The following is a 25203-nucleotide window of genomic DNA, read 5'->3' on the forward strand; positions in this document are numbered from 1 at the left end:
ACTCATCATATACATCAAGACCATTTCAAAGAGTTCCAAACATATTCCAAATTTCTTCAGAAACTATTTTAGATGATACACACCATTTTTCTTTCTAGTCCAAACTTCCTTTTGCCTGTTTACCACATCAAAGCCTTGTTTTATAACATGCAAAGGCTGAGAAATGAGTGAATGCCTCCCAGTATCATTCCTTCCAAAAAGTAAGAGCGTACTTGGAATTATTTTTTATTTTCCTAAAAGGTCCGATAATGTAATAGGAATATAAGTTATCTGTTCTAAATGCTTTGTAGCTCCAAAACTGTACCTTCTAAAACACAATCAACACAAAAAAACTACCATTCTTTCACACAAAAATAAAGCCCCTCAAAGAGCATAGCAAACTAGGGCCACTTATTATGAAACTATCTCCTATTTGCTTTACAATAACCACCACCCAGCCACATAAGATGTATTAACTCAACTTCACAAAGACTCACACTTCAGGAAGCAGACATATCCCTTGGTACCATACCTATTTCTAGAAGTGGAAAGAGATGTTCAGAGAGGTCCAATCCCAGTACCACTGATTAGGGAAACAAGGATTACAAGCCAGGTTTTCCAATGAGCATTTCGGTGCTATCCTCTAGCTCCATATACTAGTAAGACCTCTATATAAGACTTACTTGCAATTATATAAAAATGTAATACATCATCATTATAAATGAGCAAAAGGTAGAAAGTCCAGGAAACTATTTAAGAAGGCAAAAGTCTATCTTTGTAGAAAGATCTCCATTTAAATGAAATGGAACTATCACGAAGGCCTGGATGGGCATGTTTTACTCATTTCTGTACACTTGGTACCTCAAACAGCATCTTCACAGACCAAACATTCAATAAACACTGTTGCATAAATGAAAAAAAAGTATTTAAGCTTAACAGGATGAATTCTTACCCATACAGAAAACTTGGCTATCCGCAACAACTCATTTCTCAAACTTACCAGATTGTAAGTATCAGACTGTCTATGCCTATTGTTAACGGAAAAGGCAAGCTAAAATCCTAATTCTATAACTTATAGTAAACCAAGTCACCTTGCTGAAGTGAAATACCAGTGGGAGCTTCATAAAAATCCAGAATGTTAAGACCCTCCAATATAGGCTATTGCCTCAGTAAATAGCTATGCATATCCACAGGTGGGATAGTACATTCATCAATTCGTGCAAAGAAAATATTTACTAAGGGACACTGGATTAAGCATCTGCCTTCAGCTCAGGTCATGATCCCAGGGTCCTGGGATAGAGTCCCACATCGGGCTCCCTGCTCAACAGGGAGCATGCTTCTCCCTATGCCTGCCACTCCCCCTGCTTGTCTCTCTGACAAATAAATAAAATCTTTAAAATATCTATCTATCTATAGATAGATATTTATTGAGTGCTGACCATGTCACCAGGCATCATTATAGCAAATAGGACATAGCCATGGAAATGGTTTCAAGAAGAACTTATAAATACTGGAGAAATGTTCAAATTTAAACTGGAGAAAGAATTTTAAAAATACACATGTGTATGTTTGAATGCACAAACGATCACAGCTACATAAAAAGGTACACATATACATTAAGCCAGAACAGCAAAATATTCACTGCTTTCTCTGGATGTTAGAATTATAAGCAATTTTATGTTTTTCTGCATTTTCCACAATTAGCACAAGATAGTTTCAGAGTCAATGGGAAAACCAACAAATATGAAGGAACAGAAACTGACAGTAAGATTATTTCTTAATTTAAAAAGTATTAAGTCATATATAAATAGTGAACAAAATAAAAGACTACATGCTATACGCAAGCACTAAAAATTATCAATCTAGACCAAGGAAGACCATGTCAGCAATCTGTAACCATAGCGACGTCTTTGAATATAATCAAGAGTCTAATCTCTGCTAAGGTCATATTGATCTAAAAAGGGTATGTTTTTTCCTTTCCACAACTTACTGACATTTTCTCCACTTTCCAAAATGTGAGCACTAAAAAGAAACAGATGAAATTTATGAAGTTGCCTACATCATTCCTCATGTGCACAGCATTAAAGAGTCCTATTTATGAACAAAGCAAGCTTCGTCATGGTGCAATGAAAACTTTCCACCCATTAAGAGGGTTTTTTTTATCCCCCTCTCTCTTCTAGTAAAAAATCTTTCCCTTATATGTCACTCCCTACTGAAATCCTTAAGAGGCTCTAGGTAGGAAGGTATCTAAACAGATTTCACCTTAAAAATGGATACACTCTTTTTTTTTTTTTTTTAAAGATTTTATTTATTTATTTGACAGAGAGAAATCACAAGTAGATGGAGAGGCAGGCAGAGAGAGAGAGGGAAGCAGGCTCCCTGCTGAGCAGAGAGCCCGATGCGGGACTCGATCCCAGGACCCTGAGATCATGACCTGAGCCGAAGGCAGCGGCTTAACCACTGAGCCACCCAGGCGCCCCAAAATGGATACACTCTTAACTACAGGAAACAAACTGAGGGTTGCTGGAGGGTTGCTGGAGGGTGAGGGAAGGGGTGATGGACACTAAGGAGGACACGTGATGTAATGAGCGCTGGGTGTTACACAAGACTGATGAATCACTGGCCACTACCTCTGAAACCAATAATAAATGTTAATTAATTGAATTTAAATTTTAAAAATGAATTTTAAAAAACAGATAAACATATAGAGAGACTGACGGCATGGTTTACAGCTCACAGCTCCACTCCACACACCTCTCTAATATCAAAGTGCCTCTTAAGGTTAGTACCAACGATTCCATACAATTCATCAGCAGGAAATAAAGGATCCTCAGAAGGTTCTACAGTAACCTGCAGAAATATAAAACGACCACATTAACCTTTTTGAAGACATCATTCAAGGTCACATAAGCCAAAAGGCTTTTGAAGAAAATAAAAGATCCAAGAAAGCAACCAACTCACATCCAATTTCTTCTGGTAATTTAGATTCCTCACAATCATCCTAGTTAGATGAAGGGCATGATGGTCATCCAAAGCATAGTAGTCAGACACTCCGGACTTTCTAGGGAGTAAAGCACACTAAAGTAATCAGAACAGGGCAAAGGAAAATAAATGTCTTAAACCCTAAAGATCTTCTCTCATTTAAGGCCAACATCATTTTTACTTCCAGAACACTTTAATAAAAACAAGAAACACTGATGTCTACCTAAATTAAGCACCCTGCCCTAGGACCCCCAGTAGCTGCATAAGAATCCGCACATTCTGGTTCTCAATCTTGACCTTCTAGACCTAGACCGCAGAGTCTTGCTGACGAGGACTTCTACTGAATGCTCATCGCAAGCACCTCAAACAAAACTGTGTATGATAAAGTTCAACAGCCACAGGTGTAGTCCGTAACAACAAAGCATCTGTAACTCACCTAGCTCCTAGTGGGGGTGCCAGCTATGCCTTCTCATTGCAGGAAGACTACTGAGGCCCCAGCCTTACAAAGCTACACCTTAAGAGTAAGCCATCACGGGTAACATACAGAGCCTTGACGACCCTGTCCCTCAGAGAAAACAGAACTGCGAGAAGGGCCACAGAAGTTCCCGCTCAATCTCAAGTTCAATGTGAATGAAGCACGGGCTTGCTCTATTTATTAGCTTTGTTCTGACTGGATGGTTTTTTATCTCCTATTAGATATACTGACACTAGAACATAGTATTAGAAAAACAGTGCCTTGGTGGCACAGCTGGTTGAGCCTTGGACCCCTGGTTTCAGCTCAGATCGTGATCTCAGGGTCATGGGATTGAGCCCCACGATGGGGCCCTCACTCATCACAGAGTCTGCTTCAGACTCTTTCTCCCTTTGCCCCTTCTCCCTTTGTGCACGCACACATGCACTCTCTCTCTAAAATCAATCAGTCGATCAATAACTATAGGGGTGCCTGGCTGGCTCAGTCAGTGGAGCATGCAACTCTTAATCTCAGGGTCGTTAAGTCTGAGCTCGATGATGGGTGTAAAGATGGCTTAAAAATTAAAAAAAATTGAAAATAAATAAACAAAATAATGGTAAAGACAGACAAAAATATGTACCTGAAAAAATAGAACTTTGGTTCATTTTATGAGTAAGGACTAATCTGCAGCAATCTAAATTGTGATGTCTTGTGTAGGGAAAATGCCAAACCCTTAACAGATACTTCTTGGAAATGGGTCCTCACAGTGGCTACAGGGCACTCTCCACCTCTGGACTGGGCGTTTCTAAATGAGAGCAGAGACCATGCTTACTCCTCACTATAATCCTACAACACTTCGCAAATGGTAGACCCTTCAGGTTTTTTCACTTAATATGACATTTTACAACAAACAGTATCTTTTACATGCTTCATACATCATACCAGCTATATTTGCTGACTTCTAGATACACTGTGATAATTCAGAAAGCAGAGAGAAGCAGAAGGCACTACTTTCAAATCAGGAAATATTTAAAATAAAATGTTTTCTTTTAAAAACTGCCTGGTATTTACCAAAACAGCAGGAAAGGGAAAGCTTCGATGAGACACTGTATTATAGAAGTCTTTGTGTCAAATTAATTCCTTTGAATGGCTAATCAGAGAGATTTAAAATATGTATTTACAAAGACAAAGACAGAAGAAACCCAAAGCAATGTATGACTAGTAAATTTTATCAGACTGTTAAAAAAAGCCATTACTACTATTAGGTCATTACCACCTAATCACTGTCCCGTGATTTTAAATAGGTTATTACAAATAATCATAGCTAGTGGTATCAGGGCACTTCCCAGGGACCAGACACTGTGCTATGAGGTAGAAACTATTCTCATCCTCACTTCACATGTAAAGAAATGAGGCTCAATGAAGTTAAGTAGTTTGTTCAGTCACAATGGTAGTAAGTAAGGCAAGCAGAAGATGAATTGAAGAACCTACACCCCTGGCTTGGCACAGACTGCCTACAGCTTTTATAGGCACCAAATAACTTTTTTTTAATAGTCAAAAAATTTTTTTAAATTAATACTCCTCAAATACTATTTTCATTTCCTCAATAAGCATCCACAAACAGTGGCAGCCCACTCCGGCCTGTACCCCACTCACACCCCATTCTACCGTGTCCTCTCTTCAGGCTGAAATGCCCACGCCACCATCTCCCTGCCACGGTCAGTGCAATCAGAGAGGAACACAGCGTGGCAACTCACACACTTGTGCTCAGCATAAATAAATAAGTGCTCTTCTGTTCCACACAGGCAGAAACTCAGGCCTGTGTTAAGCTTTTCTCAGCCAACCTCAACACCCTCCCTTAATCACTCCTCCCTTCGTCTCTAGTTGCTCTTTATTAAAAAAAAAAAAAAAAAATCCACTCTTCAATGGTCCAGTTATGATAAACAACAACAATAAAAATAATGGCAGAAGGGGCGCCTGGGTGGCTCAGTGGGTTAAACATCTGCCTTCGGCTCAGGTCATGATCTCAGGGTCCTGGGATCGAGCCCCACATCGGGCTCTCTGCTCAGCAGGGAGCCTGCTGCCCCCTCTCTCTCTGCCTGCCTCTCTGCCTACTTGTGACCTCTCTGTCAAATAAATAAGATCTTTAAAAATAATGAGAAAAATAGCAGTTAACATTTTTAGGTCCTTATTTAAAGCAGGTATTATTTCAAGCAATTTACATATATCATCCCATTTAATCCTCACAAAACTCTAAGAGGTAGATGGTCTTCTTACCCCTGAACTCTAACCTGACATGACTGGACCAGTGACCGGCAGGAGCCAGCTCAGGGCTGACTCACAGGAGCCAAGTGTGTGCACCGTTTGCTGAATCCACACTCAGTGGTGTCCTGTTGGGACCCTGCCATCAGCCTCAGTGGGATACTTTGTACCAGAGGCACTGGCAGATGCCACAAAGCTGGACTCTTCCCCTCCCCAGAGAACCAGCTGTCATGCATCCACCCGCTCGTGAGAGTGAGCTAAACTCCTCCACGGTATGGCTGCCTCAGCATCTGTTCTGTGTGGCTGAGGGGACAGCAGGAGCCTGAAATGGGCTCCAGCCCGCTCAGGCAGGCGTAGGTGCTGGAGAGCAGCCCCAGACTCACAGGCACGTCAAGGTCTTGATCAGATTTCCCCAACAACCCTTGTGACCAACAGGCCCTTCCTCCTCCCAGTTCCTTCCTGGACGCCTTATGTGCGTAAGACCTAATGCAGAACCGAACAAAATGCCAATCTTTTGGTCTGAATTGACTAAAGTAGCCTTAGCCCTTGAACTCCCAAGTGCTCCAAACATAGACTCTAAGAAAAAATGCGCTCAGGCTCCGCCTCTGTGTGTGCTCTGCCTTGAGCTGCCGGCCTGGTCCCTGGAGGCACGCCGTGTACTTCCTCCAGGTTCTGTGAGTAATAAGCCTGTCCATTTCAATTTCTCCTGCAGTCTGTTGCTGAACCACAGCTCACCATCCAGCACTCTGTGCTCCACTTAACAAATATTAATTTAACAGTGTCATTTAACTGCGCCTGGATGGCTCAGTCGGTAAAACATCCAACTTCCTGATTTCGGCTCAGGTCATGATCTCAGGGTTGTGAGATCGAGCCCTGCCTAAGGCTCTGTGCGGATGTCACTGGGTCCCACTCTCAGAAGGGGCCTGTGCTGAGCGTGCAGCCTGCCTGGGATTCTCTCTCTCTCCCTCTGCCCCTCCCCACTCTTGTTCTCTAACAATAAAATCAAATCTCTAAACAAAAACACAAAAAGCACAGTCAACATCTACACACCAGTGGGTTGGATCAACCTTCCATATGCTCTCCCTATACTTCTTTACAGGCCTTATCTCACATACACATTTATATCATTATATCATAGTAATTACTTATCGCCTACCTCCCTGTCTAGAATGTTAAGCTCCCTGAGGTCAAAGACAAAGTCTATCTCATAATCTTGACTACCTATAACAGTGTCTGCCACATGACAAATGCTGGACAGATACCTATTAAAGAAATGAGAAACCTCCTATTAAAAGAAATAACGAGGGGTGCCTGGGTGGCTCAGTGGATTAAGCCTCTGCCTTTGGCTCAGGTCATGATCCCAGGGTCCTGGAATCGAGCCCCACATCCGGCTCTCTGCTCAGTAGGGAGCCTGCTTCCTCCTCTCTCTGCCTGCCTCTCTGCCTACTTGTGATCTCTGTCTGTCAAAATAAATAAATAAATAAAATCTTTAAAAAAAAAGAAGAAGAAGAAGAAGAAAAAGAAGAAATAACGAACAAGCTGGTGTTGTAGCTTAGAAATTCAACTCTGTAGTTCAAAGAATTGAACCCTGAAACAGCAGCTCAAGAACAGATCAACTGTGGTTGGATCTGGCAAATTTAACTCTTCGAAAAAAATAATGAAACTTTCTCTTCGACAGAGCAACAGGCCTGTCATTCATTCATTCCTGGAAGCCTGGAAAGCAACAAGGGCTTCTGTCTCACCTGCAATGCAGGTCGGCACCCCCAAGGTCCTCAGCGGACACTTCCTCTCCAGTGGCAGCTTTCACCTACGGCAAGGAAAAAAGCAGGTGGTGAGTTTTGCCCATCAGGGAAATAAAAACACTAACCTAACATGCATGTCTTCTAACCTGACTATGCCTACCACTCTTTCTTCCACACTGCTAAAGATTTTCCTTCCTACCTTCCTTCCTTCCTTCCTACCTTCCTCCTTCCCTCTTTTTCTTTTGGGTTCCCCCCCCCCATTTTTGAAGTAGACTTCACACCCAGCAGGGAGCCTAATGCAGGGCTCACACTCAAGACCCTGAGATTAAGACCTGAGCTGAGATCAAGCGTTGGACACTTAACCAACTGAGACACCTAGGCATCCCAAGGTTGTTTTCTTATTCCACCCACCCAACAAACCTAGAAAAAACTGTCTCTAGTCTACAGAGAAAAATCTGAACCCAGAGCCACTAAGGAATTCTCCCACAGTGTCTGAGCAAGGGATGGAACCTGAGCTGAATCGAGGTAGAAAGCCTGCTCTCCTTCTCCCACCTTCTGCGCGGTAAAGCATTTGAGTCTGTGCATATGCTGTTCCTACTGCCTGGGCTCCCTGCTCTCTGTCACCCACCTGGGGAATCCCTCCTTCTCCTGCACACTCCATCTGCTCTATGCGGCTTTCCCTGACCTGCACAGGCCTTTTCATCATTAGCAACACCCCAGAACAATAAGAGAATAAGCTTTGCTCATCTGTGGTCCAAGAATACCCCTCACACACCTCCAACAGGGCACCCGGCAGACTGTGCATGTCAGTAGCCTGCATGTGTCTCTCTTGTCCCCTCTATACTGTGAGTGCCTTGATGGCAGCCAATGTGATGTATTCATCTTTGAACACTCAGGAAATTTAATGAATTAAGGCCTTTCAAAAAACTGAAAAACTATCCTGAAAAACCGCAATAACTATCACAAACTCTTAAAAATGCAATACCTTTAAAAAGGCCAAAAAAGTCTCTAGGATTACCCACACCTAAGACTCAGCAGAATATGACCAAAAAGAAAGAAATCTGAAGTAATAAATGAAGAATGACTTAACTACAGTCTGAGACATTCTAACAGGAAAACAGAAAAATCAGTTAGTGCCAAATGTCAACCTGACCCTTAGGAATTGCTAATTGATTCCTACTTTTTTGTGTTGATTGATTTCTTTTTCTTTTATAGGAAAAGCTGGTGTTAGAACAATGAACATTTCCTTAAACTGCAGCATAGAAAGGACTCATTATTCACTACATCAGAAGTTCTGTCTTAAACAAAATATTATTGCGCAGAGAAAAGTAATTAAAATTTTCCCTTCCAATTTTTCCACCCACAGAACTAAATTCTTGGTTCTCTTCTTCCCAAAATATTCAGTATAAAATAGCATTCAGCCCAGACAATAACTAATTATAAGAGGTGCCTGGATATTTAAAGTTGTAAAAAGGAATAAACAACCGAAATACTCTGTTTATTTCCAGGGATCTGACTAATACCAAGTGATAAAATAAGGATTCGTCATGGGTTAGTATTTACTGAACACCCACAACATGTTTGATACTGTGACAGGTGCGAGGACGATAAAAATTAAGAATAGCTCATTCTACAAAACATCAAGTTCAGAAGACAGAAGAACAAAAGCTCCTTCAGAAACTTGTCTTACTATTAGGCATTTTTTTCAAGCATTCTAAAACCTGTAGCAACTCAACTGCATATGATGCATGGATCTTTTTTCAATTTTGAGTAAAACAAGAGTTAAAATTTAGAACCCTCAAACTGATGAGATTGCTGGGGCTTGCTTTTTTTTTTTTTACCTATAAACATTGTCCTTCGGTGGTAGACTACAGAAGAGAGTTCGGTTCTCTCAGAGAACTGCCGACTTGTTGAGGTCCAAGGTAAAAATCCTCACCAATGACTGGACATTGCCAACTGCACCCTTCAGAAAAACTCTTCTCTCGGAAACAGCTAATGTTATTTCGGTATTAATGATGCTGCCCACGGTCCCAAAAAAGGCATTTTCAAATTTCAGTCCTATGTTTACTCGAAATTCTTTAAGGAAAAACACCTCAAAACTACTGAAAGTTTATACACATCACTAGACAAAGGGAAATTCTAAATGAATTCTCCTCTCATTTACCAATGGTAAGTATCACTTGTAGCTAGAAATATGTCAAAGAATAATTGGCACCACAGGCATTTTGAATAATACCTTCAGACTTTTATCACATTTTAAAATGGCAGCTCTTCAGGCTTATCTGATCCTCAATAAAATTTATGAAAAATAAACACAATCATTTGCAAAATATACGTATTTCACATCAAAGCAAGCATAAGCTCTTTTTAACGTACTCTTTTTAATTAATTCATGTTATTATTCCAAAATCAAAGATGATTTTTTTGACAGACTTCTGAAGCATTAGCCTTACTCTTTGAGATAGAATTCACACATCATAAAATTCACATTTAAAGAATACAATTCAGTGTTTTTCAGTGTATTTTCACAGTTGTGGAACCATCAAAACCACCTAGTTCCAGAAGTTTCATCACTCCCAAAGGAAGCCCATACTCATTACAGTTACTTCCCATTCTACCTTCCTCTTGGTCCTGGCAATCATGAATCTACTTGAGGTCTCTAGGAATTTGCTTATTCTAAATATTTCATAAAAGCAGAATTATTCAATATTTTTCCTTTTGTGTCAAATTTCTCCTTTTGTGACATAATGTTCTCAAGTTTCATCCATGTTGTAGCATGTGTCAGAACTTCATTCTTTTTTATGGTTGAATCATATTCCACTGTATGTATATTATAGTTTTATAGTATTCTTGACATTCTCCTCACCTATATAACATTCTTAGATTTCACTAAATAATGAAATAGTTTGTTGTTAGATATAGTAATTATACCTGGGTTTTCACCTACCCTCTCTTCATCCCTTTGAAGGTCTGGGCCCAGATTGTGACACACACATAGCAAAGTGAAGACTGCATTATTGAACATCACTGGAGCTGAGCATGGAGGAGATGGGAAGGGCCCAGGATAAGTAATCCACTCCTTAGTCCAGCAACACAGGGAGCTCCCCAGTAAGGGTGCACTGGGTCCCACTCTCAGAAGGGCCCTGTGTTTGGAGTTTAATGCTCAGTGGTTACCCCACTGAAATTCTACTTTTATCTTTGAATATGTGTTCTATAAATGAACTCTGATGGGACAGTGGGGTATGTGGGTTGGCCGCTCTGTCTGGTCTGGTCTTGGCTCTTGGCTGGTCTATCTCCCACCATCTTTCTGGAAAGGGTTCTTGGCTCCCTGCTTCCCTGTCAATTGGTACGTAGGCCCTGGGCTCTGCCCCATCTCCTCCTCCCCATCCCTGCCTAGCGACTATTACACCTGTCCCCAGTGCGGCCTGCCATGGGCAAAGGGAAGACCAGGTATCAGACATGCACCCCCTGGTGTCTCAGGGTGGAACACAGCAGCACCTTCACCACTCTGGGCTGGCGGTGCTGAGCTGTATTCTCTAGCAGGTGCACAGTGGTGGTGGAGGTGGGAGCTGAGGGATAGCTATTCGCACCTCGCCCATCTGAACACCAAGCACATCCTGGAATGCAGGCTGCATACCCCTGGGGGGGGGTCATATGTCTACCAGGAGTTGAATGATGGGCCCACTGGAAGCACAGATGCCTGAGAGAGGAGTATTCTATGCTTGAAGAAACGTGTCCTTAAACAGCAAATAAAAAACACCAAGGCAGTTAAACATACCAATCTTTTATATTTTATATAAAATGTTTTATATTTTATATTTTAGTCCCTTTAACAGTACTTGCTCCTCCTTTTTGAACAAGGGGTCTCATATGTTCATTTTGCACTGGGGTCTGAAATTACGAAGCTGATCCTACCAGTGATTCATAACGACTGCTAGGATTAGGAATGTAGAGCACCTCTCACAGCTACTCTAACTTGTTCCTTTTTTTTCTAACTTAATCTTTTTGAAAAGGTAATGTTTTCACAAGACTCAGAATGTCAAAGGTCTCAAAATGTTTATGTTCAGCACAGACACACAAACACACAAGTCAAAGGTCTCTCCCTTGCCCTATTTCATCTCCTCTGCATTAAAACTATGTTTACTGTACCTTTTTAGAGTTTCTTTATGCATATATAAGCTTACAAACGCATAATATACCCTGTTTAACACAGAAGTTGACATATTATGTGCAAGCACCTTGTTCATCAACTTCCAGTGACCCTGAGTCAAAAACGAATGCAACTGATGTAGAAGAAAAAATAAGCAGAAGTTTATTTCATCAGCCATTCAACAAATGATGCTAGGCCAACTACATATCACATACAAACAATGTTGGATTCCTTCCTTAAGTCCTACCCAAGCTAACTCAAAATGGATTATGAACTCGTAAATAAGAGCTCAAACTATAAAACTTAAAAGAAACCCTAGAATTAAATCTTCATGATCTTGCAATAGGCAAAGCCTTCACAGATATGACACCAAAAGCACAGCAAAGAAAAAAAAAATGCAAAAACTGAACTTTACCAAAATTAAACATTTTCATGCTTCAAAGGAAGATGCCATCAAGAAGCTAAAGACAGGGATGCCTGGGTGGCTCAGTTGGTTAAGCAGCTGCCTTTGGCTCAGGTCATGATCCCAGGGTTCTGGGATCGAGTCCCACATCGGGCTCCTTGCTCAGCAGGAGCCTGCTTCTCCCTCTGCCTCTGACTGCCTCTCTGTCTGCCTGTGCTCGCTCGCGCTCACTCCCTCTGTCTCTGACAAATAAATAAATAAAATCTTAAAAAAAAAAAAAAAAAAGAAGCTAAAGACAATCATAGAAAGAAAATATTTGTATCCAGAACGCATAAAGAAGTCTCACAAATAAAGAAGTCTCTAAATAAAGACAAAAAGCCCAATTTAAAAAGTGTGCAAAAGGATGTAAATAGGTAGCTCTCCAAAGATGATATACGAATGACCAACCAGCATATGAAAGGCGCTCAACAACATGAGCCATTAGGGAAATGCAAATCACAATCTGAATGAGGTACCATCCACTCGGACAGCGGTCTTCGCATAGACACACAACAACAGCTGTCTGCAAGGAAATGGAAATATCAGACCCCTCGCACACAGCTGTCAGGAACGTATAATAAATACGCTGTGGGCAGTTTGGCAGTTCCTCAAGATGTGAAACCTAGAGTTTCCAGGTAACCTAGCAACTGTACTCACAGGTCTATAAACCTTATAAAGGGAAATACATCCATTTAAAACTTGGACAGGAAGGTGCACAGAAGCATTACTCCTCATATCCAAATGCTGGAAACAACCTGAGTGACTCTCAACTGATCAATGGATACACAACATGCTGCCTATCCAAACAGTGAAATATTATTCAGCAATAAAAAGAAATGAAGTGGTTTCTCAAACTCTTAAACACATAATTATCACATGATCCAGCAATTCTACATCTGAGCAGATACCCAAAACAAGTGAAAGCAGGGACTCAAACAGATATATGTGTATACTCATATTTATATATATATATCTATATATATATATATATATCACAGCAGCAATATCCGTAACAGCCCCAAATTGGAAGCAACTCAAAAGTCCATTAATGGATGAGTTAATAAACAAAATGTGGCAGATACATGCAACAAAGTATTATTCAGCCTTAAAAAGGAAGTTCTGACATATGCAGAAACACGTTGAATCTTGAGGACATCATCCTAAGTGAAATACACCAATCACAAAAGGACAGACACCATATGACTACACTTATACAATGTAGCTACAGTAGTCAACTTCATAGAAAAAGTAGAATCGTGGTAGCCAGGAGCAGTAGGGATTGGAGACAATAGGGAGTTAATGTTTAATGGGTACAGATTTTCATCTGGAGCAGATGAGAAAGTTCTGGAGATGGGTGGTTGTGATGGTTGTACCACAATGTGAATACATTTAATGCCACAGAACTGTGCTCTTAAAAATGGTTAGAATGGGGATGCCTGAGTGGCTCAAGCATGACTCTTGCTTTTGGCTCAGCTCACGATCTCAGGGTGGTAAGACTGAGCCCCACTCCCCAGCAGGGAGTCTGCTTGAGGATTCTCTCCCTCAGCTTATGCTCTCTCTTCCTCTAAAACAAATAAACAAAGCTTTGAAAAAAAAAATGGTTAGAACAGTTTTTTAAAAATGGTTAGAATGGTAAATCATATATTATGTATATCTTAGTTCAATCAGTCAAGACTATGTTCTTACCAGTGGGGGTCCTGCCAAGAAAATGGTACCCTGCTTGCGTACAATGATGTTTTCATCAGCCATCGCAGGCACATAAGCACCACCTGCCGTACAAGAGCCCATGACCACCGCTATCTGGAATCCAAGCATATAAGAAACCCAACAGGTGAGGTTCAAACAGTTGGCTTTAGTCTCTGGATCTACAGACCCATAATTGTCACAGTACCAGAGGCTCTTACTAGCTGGTTCCTATAAGTCCTTTTAAAAATGGTCCTCTAAGTGTTTGGAATAGTTCCTTAACTACTTCTATCAAAGCCTTTTGAAGGGATTAGGTCACATCTTTACAAAATTTATGGACAGTCCCCCTGCTGGAGGGAAGACTGGCCATTTAGAACATCAGCCTGATCAACTTATGGGGAGAAGAAACTCCACAATCCACCCACAGGTCAGAAACACTGTGTTGAAACTTATAAGTCTTCTCAATAACCACCACTTACCTCATGGAAATGCTGAAATAATTCTCCAAATGCATGTGAATATTTTGTGTTACCCTGAATACGGTATGTTCTAAATATAAAACTAACGTTAGCATCACAGCTGAAAATTGTGTTCCAAGAGCAAGTCAGCTCTGTGGACCCAGGGTGATGTGTATGTTGAGAGCCCACAGTGTTGTTTTCTCAACATTTAGGTGTGTGTTTGAAATGCTCCATAACAAAGCTTTTTAAGAAGACTCTTTCCCAGAAATTAGTAAGACACAAAGAATAATGAATATGGGTTTGGCGGATTCCCCCTAGGTAGAAATAAGTAATATCAGAGAAAAATAAGAAAAATACATAATGGCGATTTTCTTAAATTACCACACAAAAACACTTTTTGCTACCGATTCCAACATTCCATCAGTTTTCTTAGAGTCATACAAATACCCATTTTGAAATAAAAATGCTACACTAGTATTAATCCAAAGATGCAAGGCAGCAAGAGGTAACATTTTCCCATCAAAATGGGCTACCACAAAAAGTATTTTTCCCTATTTCACATGTTATTAAAAATGGCTGTAACATTTCACTGTCAACATATTACAAAGTGTTTATCATGTATCGTTTTTGCTTATCAGTCACTTGGAAGTTTATTTTCAAATGGCTAGAAAAACTCTCACACAAGAAAATGAGCACAGGAAACACTCACTATAACCATGTTCACAATAGTGAAGATACGCAAATAATGAACACATCCATCAACACCACATTTTGAATGGATAAAAGAAATATAAATAAATAAGTTCTTTAAAAATCTGAGGGAGAAAAACAAATGAAATGCTACTACTTTATAAATCCAGGGGTGCCTGGATGGCTCAGTGGGTTAAACCCTCTGCCTTCAGCTCAGGTCATGGTCTCAGGGGCCTGGGATGGAGCCTGACATCGGGTGCTCTGCTCAGCAGGGAGCCTGCTTCCCCCTCTCTCTCTGCCTGCTTCTCTGCCTACTTCAGATCTCTGTCTGTTAAATAAATAAATAAAATCATAAATCCAAGTGGAGGGTGCATGAGTGTTCCATTATTAGTGCATTATTCTCTGTACTTTCTGCATGTTTGAAATATATTATGAGCTTTTTCTTTAAGGCTTGAGGAGTAAAGGACATGATGATGATTTCAATTTACTAGCCTGTTCTCAGTACAAGAACAGCAGATACAGCTCAAACTATTTTAGTACCCCCCCTCCAGGAAAAAAAAGTAAGAAAAGACAAGTAAGTAGAGAAGAGTCACAGTGAAGTAATAATCTAAAAAGGTACAAATTTCAAAAGTAAGACCCAAAGAATGAAACAGGCCTAGCAGGGTTCTGTGACAGCAAACTGAAAGCAAAAGAAAAAAACAGCAGGAACGCCTGGGTCGCTCAGTGGGTTAAAGCCTCTGCCTTCAGCTCAGGTCATGATCCCAGGGTCCTGGGATTGAGCCCCACATTGGGCCCTCTGCTCAGCAGAGAGCCTGCTTCCTCCTCTCTCTCTGCCTGCCTCTCTGCCTACTTGTGATCTCTGTCTGTCAAATGGATGAATAAAATCTTAAAAAAAAAAAAAAAGAAAGAAAAAGAAAAAAACAGCAATGATCAGCAAATATTCGGAGACCAAGGATGGGAGGTGAGGTGGGTGGGGGACAAAGAAAGAAGAATTCAGGTGTCAAAAGGCAGAAAGACAAAAATGATGGTAATGAACCTGAATGCCATCATGCCATCTCAGAGGGGAGAAAACATCTACCGCTTTAGTAGAAAAGTTTCACAAGTGAATAGCGAACAGATTATTAGTGAATCTACACCAGGGAATTTTACCATATTCCTAAGGGCACTTTCAGATGTGTTTTTTCCCAAAACCAAGGAAATCGACAATCCACTTCTCTCACACAAACTGCAAGTGGACCCCAGTGACTCCATACTCTTGGGATTCACGTCCTATATAATCCTATACCCCTCGAGTGTGGATAATCTGGTAACATGCTTCTAACACAGAGATTATACCAAGTGTCACTCTTGTGATCCAGTTCTGAGAGACCACGTCTCCCCCCCACCCGCCAGCCCCCTTCTTCTGCCCACTTGCTTGTTCGCTCTGATGCAGCCAGCTAACATGGGGAGACTTGCTCTCTACAGATGCCCACTTGGGAAGGAAGCTTGAGATGCTTCTCGCCAACAGCTCAAGAGGAAGCGAGCAGGGCCTGCAGAGAAATGAATCACACCGCCGCTGCCACGTGAGCCAGCCAGGGCAGAGCCAACCTGGAGGGGTCTGCAGCACTGAGGGATCCAGCCCAGCTGTGCTTTGAGCCCTGAACCACAGACACTGCAGGGTAATACACGGTGCTTTCAACTACCAAGTGTGGAGGGAATTTGTTATATAGCGCTAGACAACTAATACAGAGTCAAAAGCCATCTACCTTCATTAACTGCAATGGAGGCATCTCTGAAACCCTGGGACACTCTTTGGTTAGGAGTACTCTGTGGTTGCTGGTCTGTAACCTGTCTGTCTATAAACCATTCCTCTATTCGAGAGATGGGAGATAAGCCAAGAAGAGAATTCTGGACCATCCCAGACGGTAATGAAAAACCAAAAGACATGGGTAAACATTGAAACCATCATGCTCCATGAAAGAAACCCTTTATTATATGATCCCTTTCAAATGAAATGTATCCTAGGCAAATCCACAGAGCCAGAAAGTAGAGGAGTGGCTGCCAGGGGCGGGAGGGATTGGAGAGAAATGGGGAGAAACTGTCATTGGAAATGGCATTTCCTTTGGGAGTAATGAAAATGTTCCAAAGTTGACTGAACTCTGGGAATATCCTAAAAGCCACTGAAGAGTACATATTAAATGGGCACACTGAATGGTATGGGAATTCTCTCTTAATAAAGCTGTTATAAAATTTAAGAAACAGCTGGGATTATTAAGGATCGAAGATTCAAAATTCTCAAGTTTTTCATCAAGAAGAAATAGGCAATTCTAGTCACAAGTGTCTCACAGACACTAAACACTATCTCTAAAGCAAATTCTGATAATAGAGGAAAATAGAAATAGAATAGGAAAATGAAATTTAACAAATGAAATAAAATAGAAACAGGATAGAAAACGAAACAAAAGAACAGAGAGTAGTGGAATCACCACTGTCACAGAATCTCCTCTTCTCATCATGTAATTCTAAGCCAGGCACTCACTCATGAAACAGGGTGACGGGCCCCAAGAAGAGCCCTGTCACTGTCTACTCCTTCTCACAAAGCACAGGAACTCCTCAGCAGAAGACCTCCAACAGCTTTCCATGTCCGCAAGCATTCGTCTATGGGACAAAAAAGATCTTACATTGGGGCCATGCTGGACAAATGATATGGAACCCCAGAGAGAAAATTCTGCTTTCTCTACCAAGAGGACATTAAAAGGACGTAAGTAAGATGCAACTGTTCTGCACACACTCAGGGTAGAGATTTGGCTTGCATTGAGGCACAATACAGGTACCAAATCAGGAGAGATGGGACAGTGACTGTCATCCGCATCAGAACAAAGGAGAACTCCCAAGAACTCCACTGAGAGACTTGAGTCCACCCAGTCACCCGGGAGGAGGGCTTCCTGTGACACAGACAAACAGGAGATCCCTCTTACAGGGCAGATGAGAGAAACAAAGGCAAGAGAAATGGAGCTTAGATTCAATCTCCTCACAGCTTGCCGCCCACTGAGAGATAACCTGAGATAGGCAGAGCATGACCTTCTTCAAGGAACTCATAGCTGTCTTAGTACCTTAATGCTTTTATTTATTAAAGACTAAAAGGAACATTACCTTGATAGCAGCTAGCCCTCAAGGTTGGGAAAGCCTTGCTTCCCAATTCTTTAGAGAACTACATCATCCTAAACCCCACTCATCAAAAAGTATATAATAAGGTACTCCTTATAATCCCAGTGCAGCTCTTTCTGCCCACAGGTCCTTCCACATGCTGTAATAAAACCACCTTTTTAGACCAAAAATGTCTCCAGAATTCTTTCTCGGCTGACGAACCCCAAAACTTCCAAATTTCATCAGGGTGAGGACATCCATGCTTATCCAAGACTTGAATCAAAAGCAAGAAAGCCCCAAGAAAGCCAAGAAAATGTAACTGACCCTTACACGGCTTGCCATGACTGCCACAGAAGGCACAAGCAGAAATTCTGACAAGGAAATGAAATGCTTCAAAAAAGAGGTAAGAGACTGCAAAACTTTAGATGAAATTTATTACCCTCCAGGTCCTGCCTAAACAAATAAAGACTGGTTTTCATTGCACCAAAACCAAATTACATATTGTAGGTCAGCAGCCTGCCCTACAGAAAGGGCTTCTGAGAGAGAGTCAAGAGGTTTTACACCTAATTCTGAAAAGCTGTGTGAACTCTAGACCTCCATGCTTCCACTGAAAAATTGCACAAGACCATCCAGTTCAAAGGCACACTGTGATAAATGTAATATAACTTGAAGGGGGGGGTTCAGTTGCTTGATGGAAAAGCCATTGAAAATATAGCTAATGTTTTGGGGCACCTGGGTGGCTCAGTCGGTTAAGCTCAGGTCATGATCCTGGGGTCCTGGGATCAAACCCCACATGGGGCTCCAGGCCCAGCAGGGTGTCTGCTTTTTCCTCTCCCACTCCCTCTGCTTCTCTTCCCCTGTTCCCTGCTTATTTTCTCTCTCTCACTTGTTTGCTCTCTCAAGTAAATAAATAAAATCTTTAAAAACATTTGTATAGTATGGGCACCTGAGTGGCTCAGTCAGTTAAGTATCTGCCTTCAGCTTGGGTCATGATCCCAGAATCCTGGGATGGAGCCCAGCTTTGAGCTTCCTGCTCAGCAGGGAGCCTGATTCACTCTTTGCCTGCTACTGGCCCCTGCTTGTGCTCTCTCTCTCAGTCACAAAAATAAAATCTTAAAAAAAAAAAACAAAGCATTGTGATCTGTGAATATGCAGGGAATAATCTCAGTCTTTTGGTATCGGCTGAGTCCTGATTTGTGACCCAGTATGTGGTCTATTCTGGAGAAGGTTCCGTGTGCACTTGAGAAGAATGAGTATTCTGCTGTTTTAGGGTGGAATGTTCTGTATATATCTATGAGGTCCATCTGGTCCAATGTGTCATTCAATGCTCTTGTTTCTTTGTTGAGTTTCTGCTTCGATGATTTGTGTTGGAGAGGATGTGGAGAAAGGGGAACCCTCTTACACTGTTGGTGGGAATGCAAGTTGGTGCAGCCTCTTTGGAGAACAGTGTGGAGATTCCTCAAGAAATTAAAAATAGAGCTTCCCTACGACCCTGCAATTGCACTCCTGGGTATTTACCCCAAAGATACAGATGTCGTGAAAAGAAGGGCCATCTGTACCCCAATGTTTATAGCAGCAATGGCCACAGTCGCCAAACTATGGAAAGAACCAAGATGCCCTTCAACGGACAAATGGATAAGGAAGATGTGGTCCATATACACTATGGAGTATTATGCCTCCATCAGAAAGGACGAATATCCAACTTTTGTAGCAACATGGACGGGACTGGAAGAGATTATGCTGAGTGAAATCAGTCAAGCAGAGAGAGTCAATTATCATATGGTTTCACTCATTTGTGGAGCATAACCAATAGCATGGAGGACAAGGGCCGTTAGAGAGTAGTAGGGAATTTGGGTAAATTGGAAGGGGAGGTGAACCATGAGAGACTATGGACTCTGAAAAACAGTCTGAGGGGTTTGAAGTGGCGGGGAGGTGGGAGGTTGGGGTACCAGGTGGTGGGTATTATAGAGGGCACAGCTTGCATGGAGCACTGGGTGTGGTGAAAAAATAATGAATACTGTTTTTCTGAAAATAAATAAATTGGGGAAAAAAAAATAATAATAAATAAAAATAGAAAAAAAAAAGTTTTATATAGTATGTTTTTAGGAGCGCCTGGATGGCTCAGTCAGTTAAGCATCTGCCTTTGGCTCAGGTCATGATCTCAAGATCCTGGGACTGAACCCCACTTCAGGATATGTACTCAACAGAGAAACTGCTTCTCCCTTTCCCCCTTCCCCTCCCCCCACTCATGCTCTCTTTCTCTCTCTCTCTCAAATAAATAAATAAAATCTTAAAAAAAAAAAAAAAAGCAAACCTGGAAAGAAAATACTGTCTATCACATAAGGAACAAAATTGGTTCCTTCCTCTACCTACAGAGCTTCCGTTAAAAAAAAAAAAAAAGCCACAAAATACTCACATCAATTCAATAGCTGTCCAAAACTTAAGAACGTCCCCAATTATACTGACTGTTCACACTACTGATTCTGGAGCACTCATGCTTATCTGTGTTGAATAGGCTGAAATGTGCACAGAAAACAAAAAGTCCACCTTGCCCAGAATGTCCTGTTTCTTTTTCAATCTTTTCATCAGCCTCAAAGCCATCAGAGTGCTTCCGTCTCCCCTAGGCCTTATCTGACTTCATGGACAGGTTGAAATGTATTTAAAAATAATGAGCAGCTCTTCCTACCCATGGGTCCTGTCCCCGTGCTTTAATAAAACCACTATCTTTGTCTCCCCCCCCCCAAAATAGGGATGCCTCAGTGGCACAGTCACTTGCGTGTCCAACTCTTGATGTCAGCCTACGTATAATCTCAGGGTGGTGAAACTGAGCCCTCTTTTGAGCTCTGTGCTCAGCAGAGGGCTTGAGTTTCTCTCACTCCCTCTCCCTCCCGCCCCTGGCACACTCTCTCTAAAATAAATAAATAAATCTTTTTTTAAAAAAAACATAGTGTTATACAGAACCTGTCCTAACTAAGCCCTTCCTAACAATTATCATGATCTGAAGCAAAGAAAATAAGTTTCAAAAATCATGAGCTAAACCAAGAGGGAGGAGGTGAGGGAAGGAGGGAAGGAGAGAAGAAAGCAAGGACCCCTGAAAGAATTTTAAGAGCCTCTCCGAAAAGAAGAACAAACAGGCAGAGGTGCAAAGAAAACTCAAGGGAAAGTCCCAAGGCACTAACCCGGCACAAGGCTGGATGAATATGCCTACTTCAGAAGAAATGCACTGCTAGTCACGGCAGAAACACTCTACTCCTGACGCACCGAAGGGTCCCACTCAAGCAGGGTGAGAGGTGACAGAGCAGAGCAAAGAGCCACCCAGACGAGGCCACCTCAATTTTAAAAATTAATGGTATGTGAGCCCTGAAGAAGACAAAGGTCCCAACTCTGAAGAGAATTAGAAGTCTCCCACTTTAAAACCCAGCAACAGGGAGCCACTACCCGGAAAATAAAAGAAGCGTGTTCCCAAGATCATCAAGACACTGGGCATGGATTGCAGAAAGCCCGGGCAAGTTATCCTTAGGGCATGAGACGCTAAGCAAGACGACAGGTCACCAGTATAAAAAGTCTTTGAATGTCAAAAACAAAAAACAGGTCCTAAAGCATACCAGAGAGAAAGGAAAGAGGAAACAAGAGAGTACTGAGGCAGGTATTTCCTGTAACCTGAGAGCAATAATAAACATTTTCAACCTTCTAGGTCTGTAGGAAGCTGTCCACATCTTCACCACTACAAAGATACGGGAGATAACAGAGATATGATTGTCCAACGTACAACTTAGAAATAAGTGGGTAAGTGGATTTACAGTAGGCAAGGTTAATAACATTAAAAACCAAAGTTGGGGAGGAAAGCAGGAACTGAGTAAGTAAGGAAGCTAGTGCTCTACTATCAAAATGCACATGTAACAGGCCTCCCTCTTTCATCTGGGCTGTCGACATGCAGACTGAGGAAGACCCAGAGACTCTGGGGCCACGTGAGCTGGGGCCACATGAGCTATGGCCACAGCCACATCAGCAAGCATGCAGGAGGCCAGAGTCATGCTGATGTGTCACCACAGGATCAACTCAGACACGTATCACCCAGGTTATCCTGGGGATATAAAAATGAGGAAGATATATATATATATATAAATCATACACACACACACACACACACACACACACACAAAATATATGTAAGATCTACATTTTAAACCTGAAATGATTAGGTAAGGGGAAAAGCAGAGAAGAGACAGGATGACATCACAGTCTGAATCCTAGGGAGAAGACAAGAGCAAACAGAACAGTAAAAAACAGGTCAGTAAAAAAGCGATCGTGCTCAAAGTCTAGTTTGAGCCTGTAAGTACTAACTGGAAATCCACATAGATGGCGGAAATGCCCAAGGGTAAGTAGGGGTGCAGTGGGAGGTCGGGAAAGATCATGGAGATGAAAGTATATTATGAAGGTTTGTGCAACCATTAAGGACAAGTTCCAGGATGGGGTCAGGAGGATTACATGGAGAGAGTGGGGGAATATGGAAAAGCCAGAGGCAGGAAGCCTAAGGAGGATTTCAGGGAAGGGAACAAATGACAAGACTAAGGGGTTGTACGGAGTGGGAATCTGGTCTGTAGGAGGCTAGCAGAAACTCCAAGGACAGTGGGTTTTATGGAGACTGAGCAGTCAGGAACAGAGGCCCTGGGCCAGTTCTTTTTTTTTTTTAAAGATTTTATTTATTTATTTGACAGAGAGAGATCACAAGTAGGCATAGAGGCAGGCAGAGAGAGAGAGAGAGGAGGAAGCAGGCTCCCTGCCGAGCAGAGAGCCCGACTTGGGACTCGATCCCAGGACCTGAGATCATGACCTGAGCCGAAGGCAGCGGCTTAACCCACTGAGCCACCCAGGTGCCCCCTGGGCCAGTTCTTAAAGAGTTTGCTGATTCGGGGAAGGAGAGAAGCTTCAGGGAACAGGAGAAGCTAGAAAAGGTCCTTTTCTTTTGCCATTGTTTTTGGTACTTTTTCTTTTTCCTTTAAAAACAGAAGTCAGATGCCTGGGATGCTCAGTCAGTTAAGCGCCTGCTTTCAGCTCAGGTCATGATCCCGGGGTCCTGGGATTGAGCCCCACATCAGGCTCCCTGCTCAGCAAGGGTCCTGCTTCTCCCTCTCCCTATGCTGCTCCCCTGGCCTGTGCTCTCCTTCTCGCTCTCTGTCAAAATAAATAAATAAAATCTTTAAAAAGATAAAAAATTTAATTGGAAGGGGAGGTGAACCATGAGAGACTATGGACTCTGAAAAACAATCTGAGGGGTTTGAAGTGGCGGGGGGGTGGGAGGTTGGGGTACCAGGTGGTGGGTATTATAGAGGGCACAGCTTGCATGGAGCACTGGGTGTGGTGAAAAAATAATGAATACTGTTTTTCTGAAAATAAATAAATTGGAAAAAAAAAAGAATTTCAAAATGTGATAGCAATGCCAAGGGTAAAAAAAAAGAAAAAGAAAAAGAAAAACAGAAGTCAACATGGTTATTGGCTGTGAGAAAAAAGAAAGTGGTTAAAAAATATTAACATGAGGGGCACCTGGGTGGCTCAGTGGGTTAAAGCCTCTGCTTTCGGCTTGGGTCATGATCCCAGGGTCCTGGGATCGAGCCCCGCATCGGGCTCTCTGCTCAGCAGGGAGCCTGCTTCCTCCTCCCTCTCCGCCTGCCTCTCTGCTACTTGTGATCTCTGTCAAATAAATAAATAAAATATTAAAAATATATATATATATTAACATGAGAGGAAAAAAAGGGATAGATGAAGAGTTTCAAAGGAGGGGTTGGCGTGAGGATTATAAATGCTAAGTTTAGCTTTGGAAGTGAAGAGGGACAGTTGTCTGTGGGCTAAAAGAAGGTGAGTCGCAGTGTGTTCAGTACAACAGTGCTCACACACAGTCTGATTTCTCCAGGGAAGCATGAAGCAACAGCTTCAGTGCAGACATGGCGTTTGGAGTTCACTTACTGGGGAAAAGATCAGAGTAAGCGCTACAGAAACTGGTAGCAGCTAGAATTTTTCTCCAATTCCCAGAGGATCATAAGAATAGAGGGAGGTACACCCTTCCCCCTAAACTTCCTACTGGAGTGAAAGAGAAAAAAGATATGCTAAGAGAAGTGGCTTCGTTAGGAAATATTGATGTTGAACTTTTAAAAGACAAAAATAAAATAGGAAAAGGGAAAGCATTCTAATGCCCTTTCCACATTTTAGACTTTTTTTTAATCATAGGCACATACTGCTTATTCAAAAATATGGACACTTTCAGTTTTTCAAAGACCTGTTTTTCAAAGCACTTTAAGCTTTAGGTTCCATGGGGCCAGAGCCTCTACCTGGTTTTATTTACCAACATAGTGTTTGGTTTACAGAAGGTCCTCCATCAGTATTTGTTACATGTTGACTATTAAAAACTATGTGAACAGGAAGGGCAAAGAACAAGCATGCAAGATGACAGGTCTATAAAGGGCTAAATAATGCCCCCCCAAAAATATGCCCATACCTGAATCCCTAGAACCTTTGATTAGGACCTTATTTGGAAAAGGAGTCTCTGCAGATGTCATAAAGGTAAGGATCGTCAGATAGTATCATTCTGGATGCTGTGAAATGTGTAAACCTGCAAAGTCACATACCTGTACCCCTGGGGATAAAAACACATTACATGTTTATTTAAAAATTTAAAAATAAAAATTTTTTTTTAAAAAAAGGCCATACATAAAATGAGGGGGGAAAAAAAAAAGGGGGGAAATTTAAAAAAAAGAGGGATCATTCTGGATTATATGGGCAGGCCCAAAATCCAATGACAAGTATCCTTGTGAGAGAGAGAAGAGAAGACACAGACACACAGGACAGAAGGAAAACAAGGTAGAGATCAGAGTCACAGAGCCATGAGCCAAAGGAGCACCTGGAACCAGGAGAAGCCAGCAAGGGCAAGGAACAGAGTCTGCCTTAAAGCCTTCTGAGAGAGCCTGGCCTGGTTCCCACCTCGATTTCAGACTTCTAGCCTCTGGAACTTGAGAGAAGAAATTTCTGTTATGTTCAGCCTACCCCCCCACCCTGTGTGTGGTAATTTGTCACAACAGCCCTTGGAACCTAATACAAGGTTAGTACAACTATACAAATTATACCACAAATTAATACCACATTAAATGGACTGGTTTCCCCCATAAAACAAAAGATCACAGTAAGAACTTCATACCACGCCAAGAAAGGACCTCTGTGCAAAAGTGAGCAAAGCTGAAGTTTCT

General features: G+C 41.8%; 1 protein-coding gene across 1 annotated transcript in view; it reads right to left on the reverse strand.

Annotated features, from left to right (window-relative positions):
- Positions 1-25203, reverse strand: part of MCCC2 (methylcrotonyl-CoA carboxylase subunit 2) — a 71171-nt gene that overhangs the window by 17415 nt on the left and 28553 nt on the right. Inside the window, exons 7-10 of the mRNA XM_044267505.1 lie at positions 13695-13808; positions 7417-7481; positions 2941-3040; positions 2734-2829 (exon numbers count right to left, since the gene is read on the reverse strand). Coding sequence (XP_044123440.1) covers positions 2734-2829; positions 2941-3040; positions 7417-7481; positions 13695-13808 — 375 coding nt within the window. The remainder of the gene's footprint in view (positions 1-2733; positions 2830-2940; positions 3041-7416; positions 7482-13694; positions 13809-25203) is intronic.

Source organism: Neovison vison, chromosome 1 (genome assembly GCF_020171115.1).
Source record: "Neovison vison isolate M4711 chromosome 1, ASM_NN_V1, whole genome shotgun sequence".
In the NCBI taxonomy this organism is placed as follows: Eukaryota; Metazoa; Chordata; class Mammalia; order Carnivora; family Mustelidae; genus Neogale; species Neogale vison.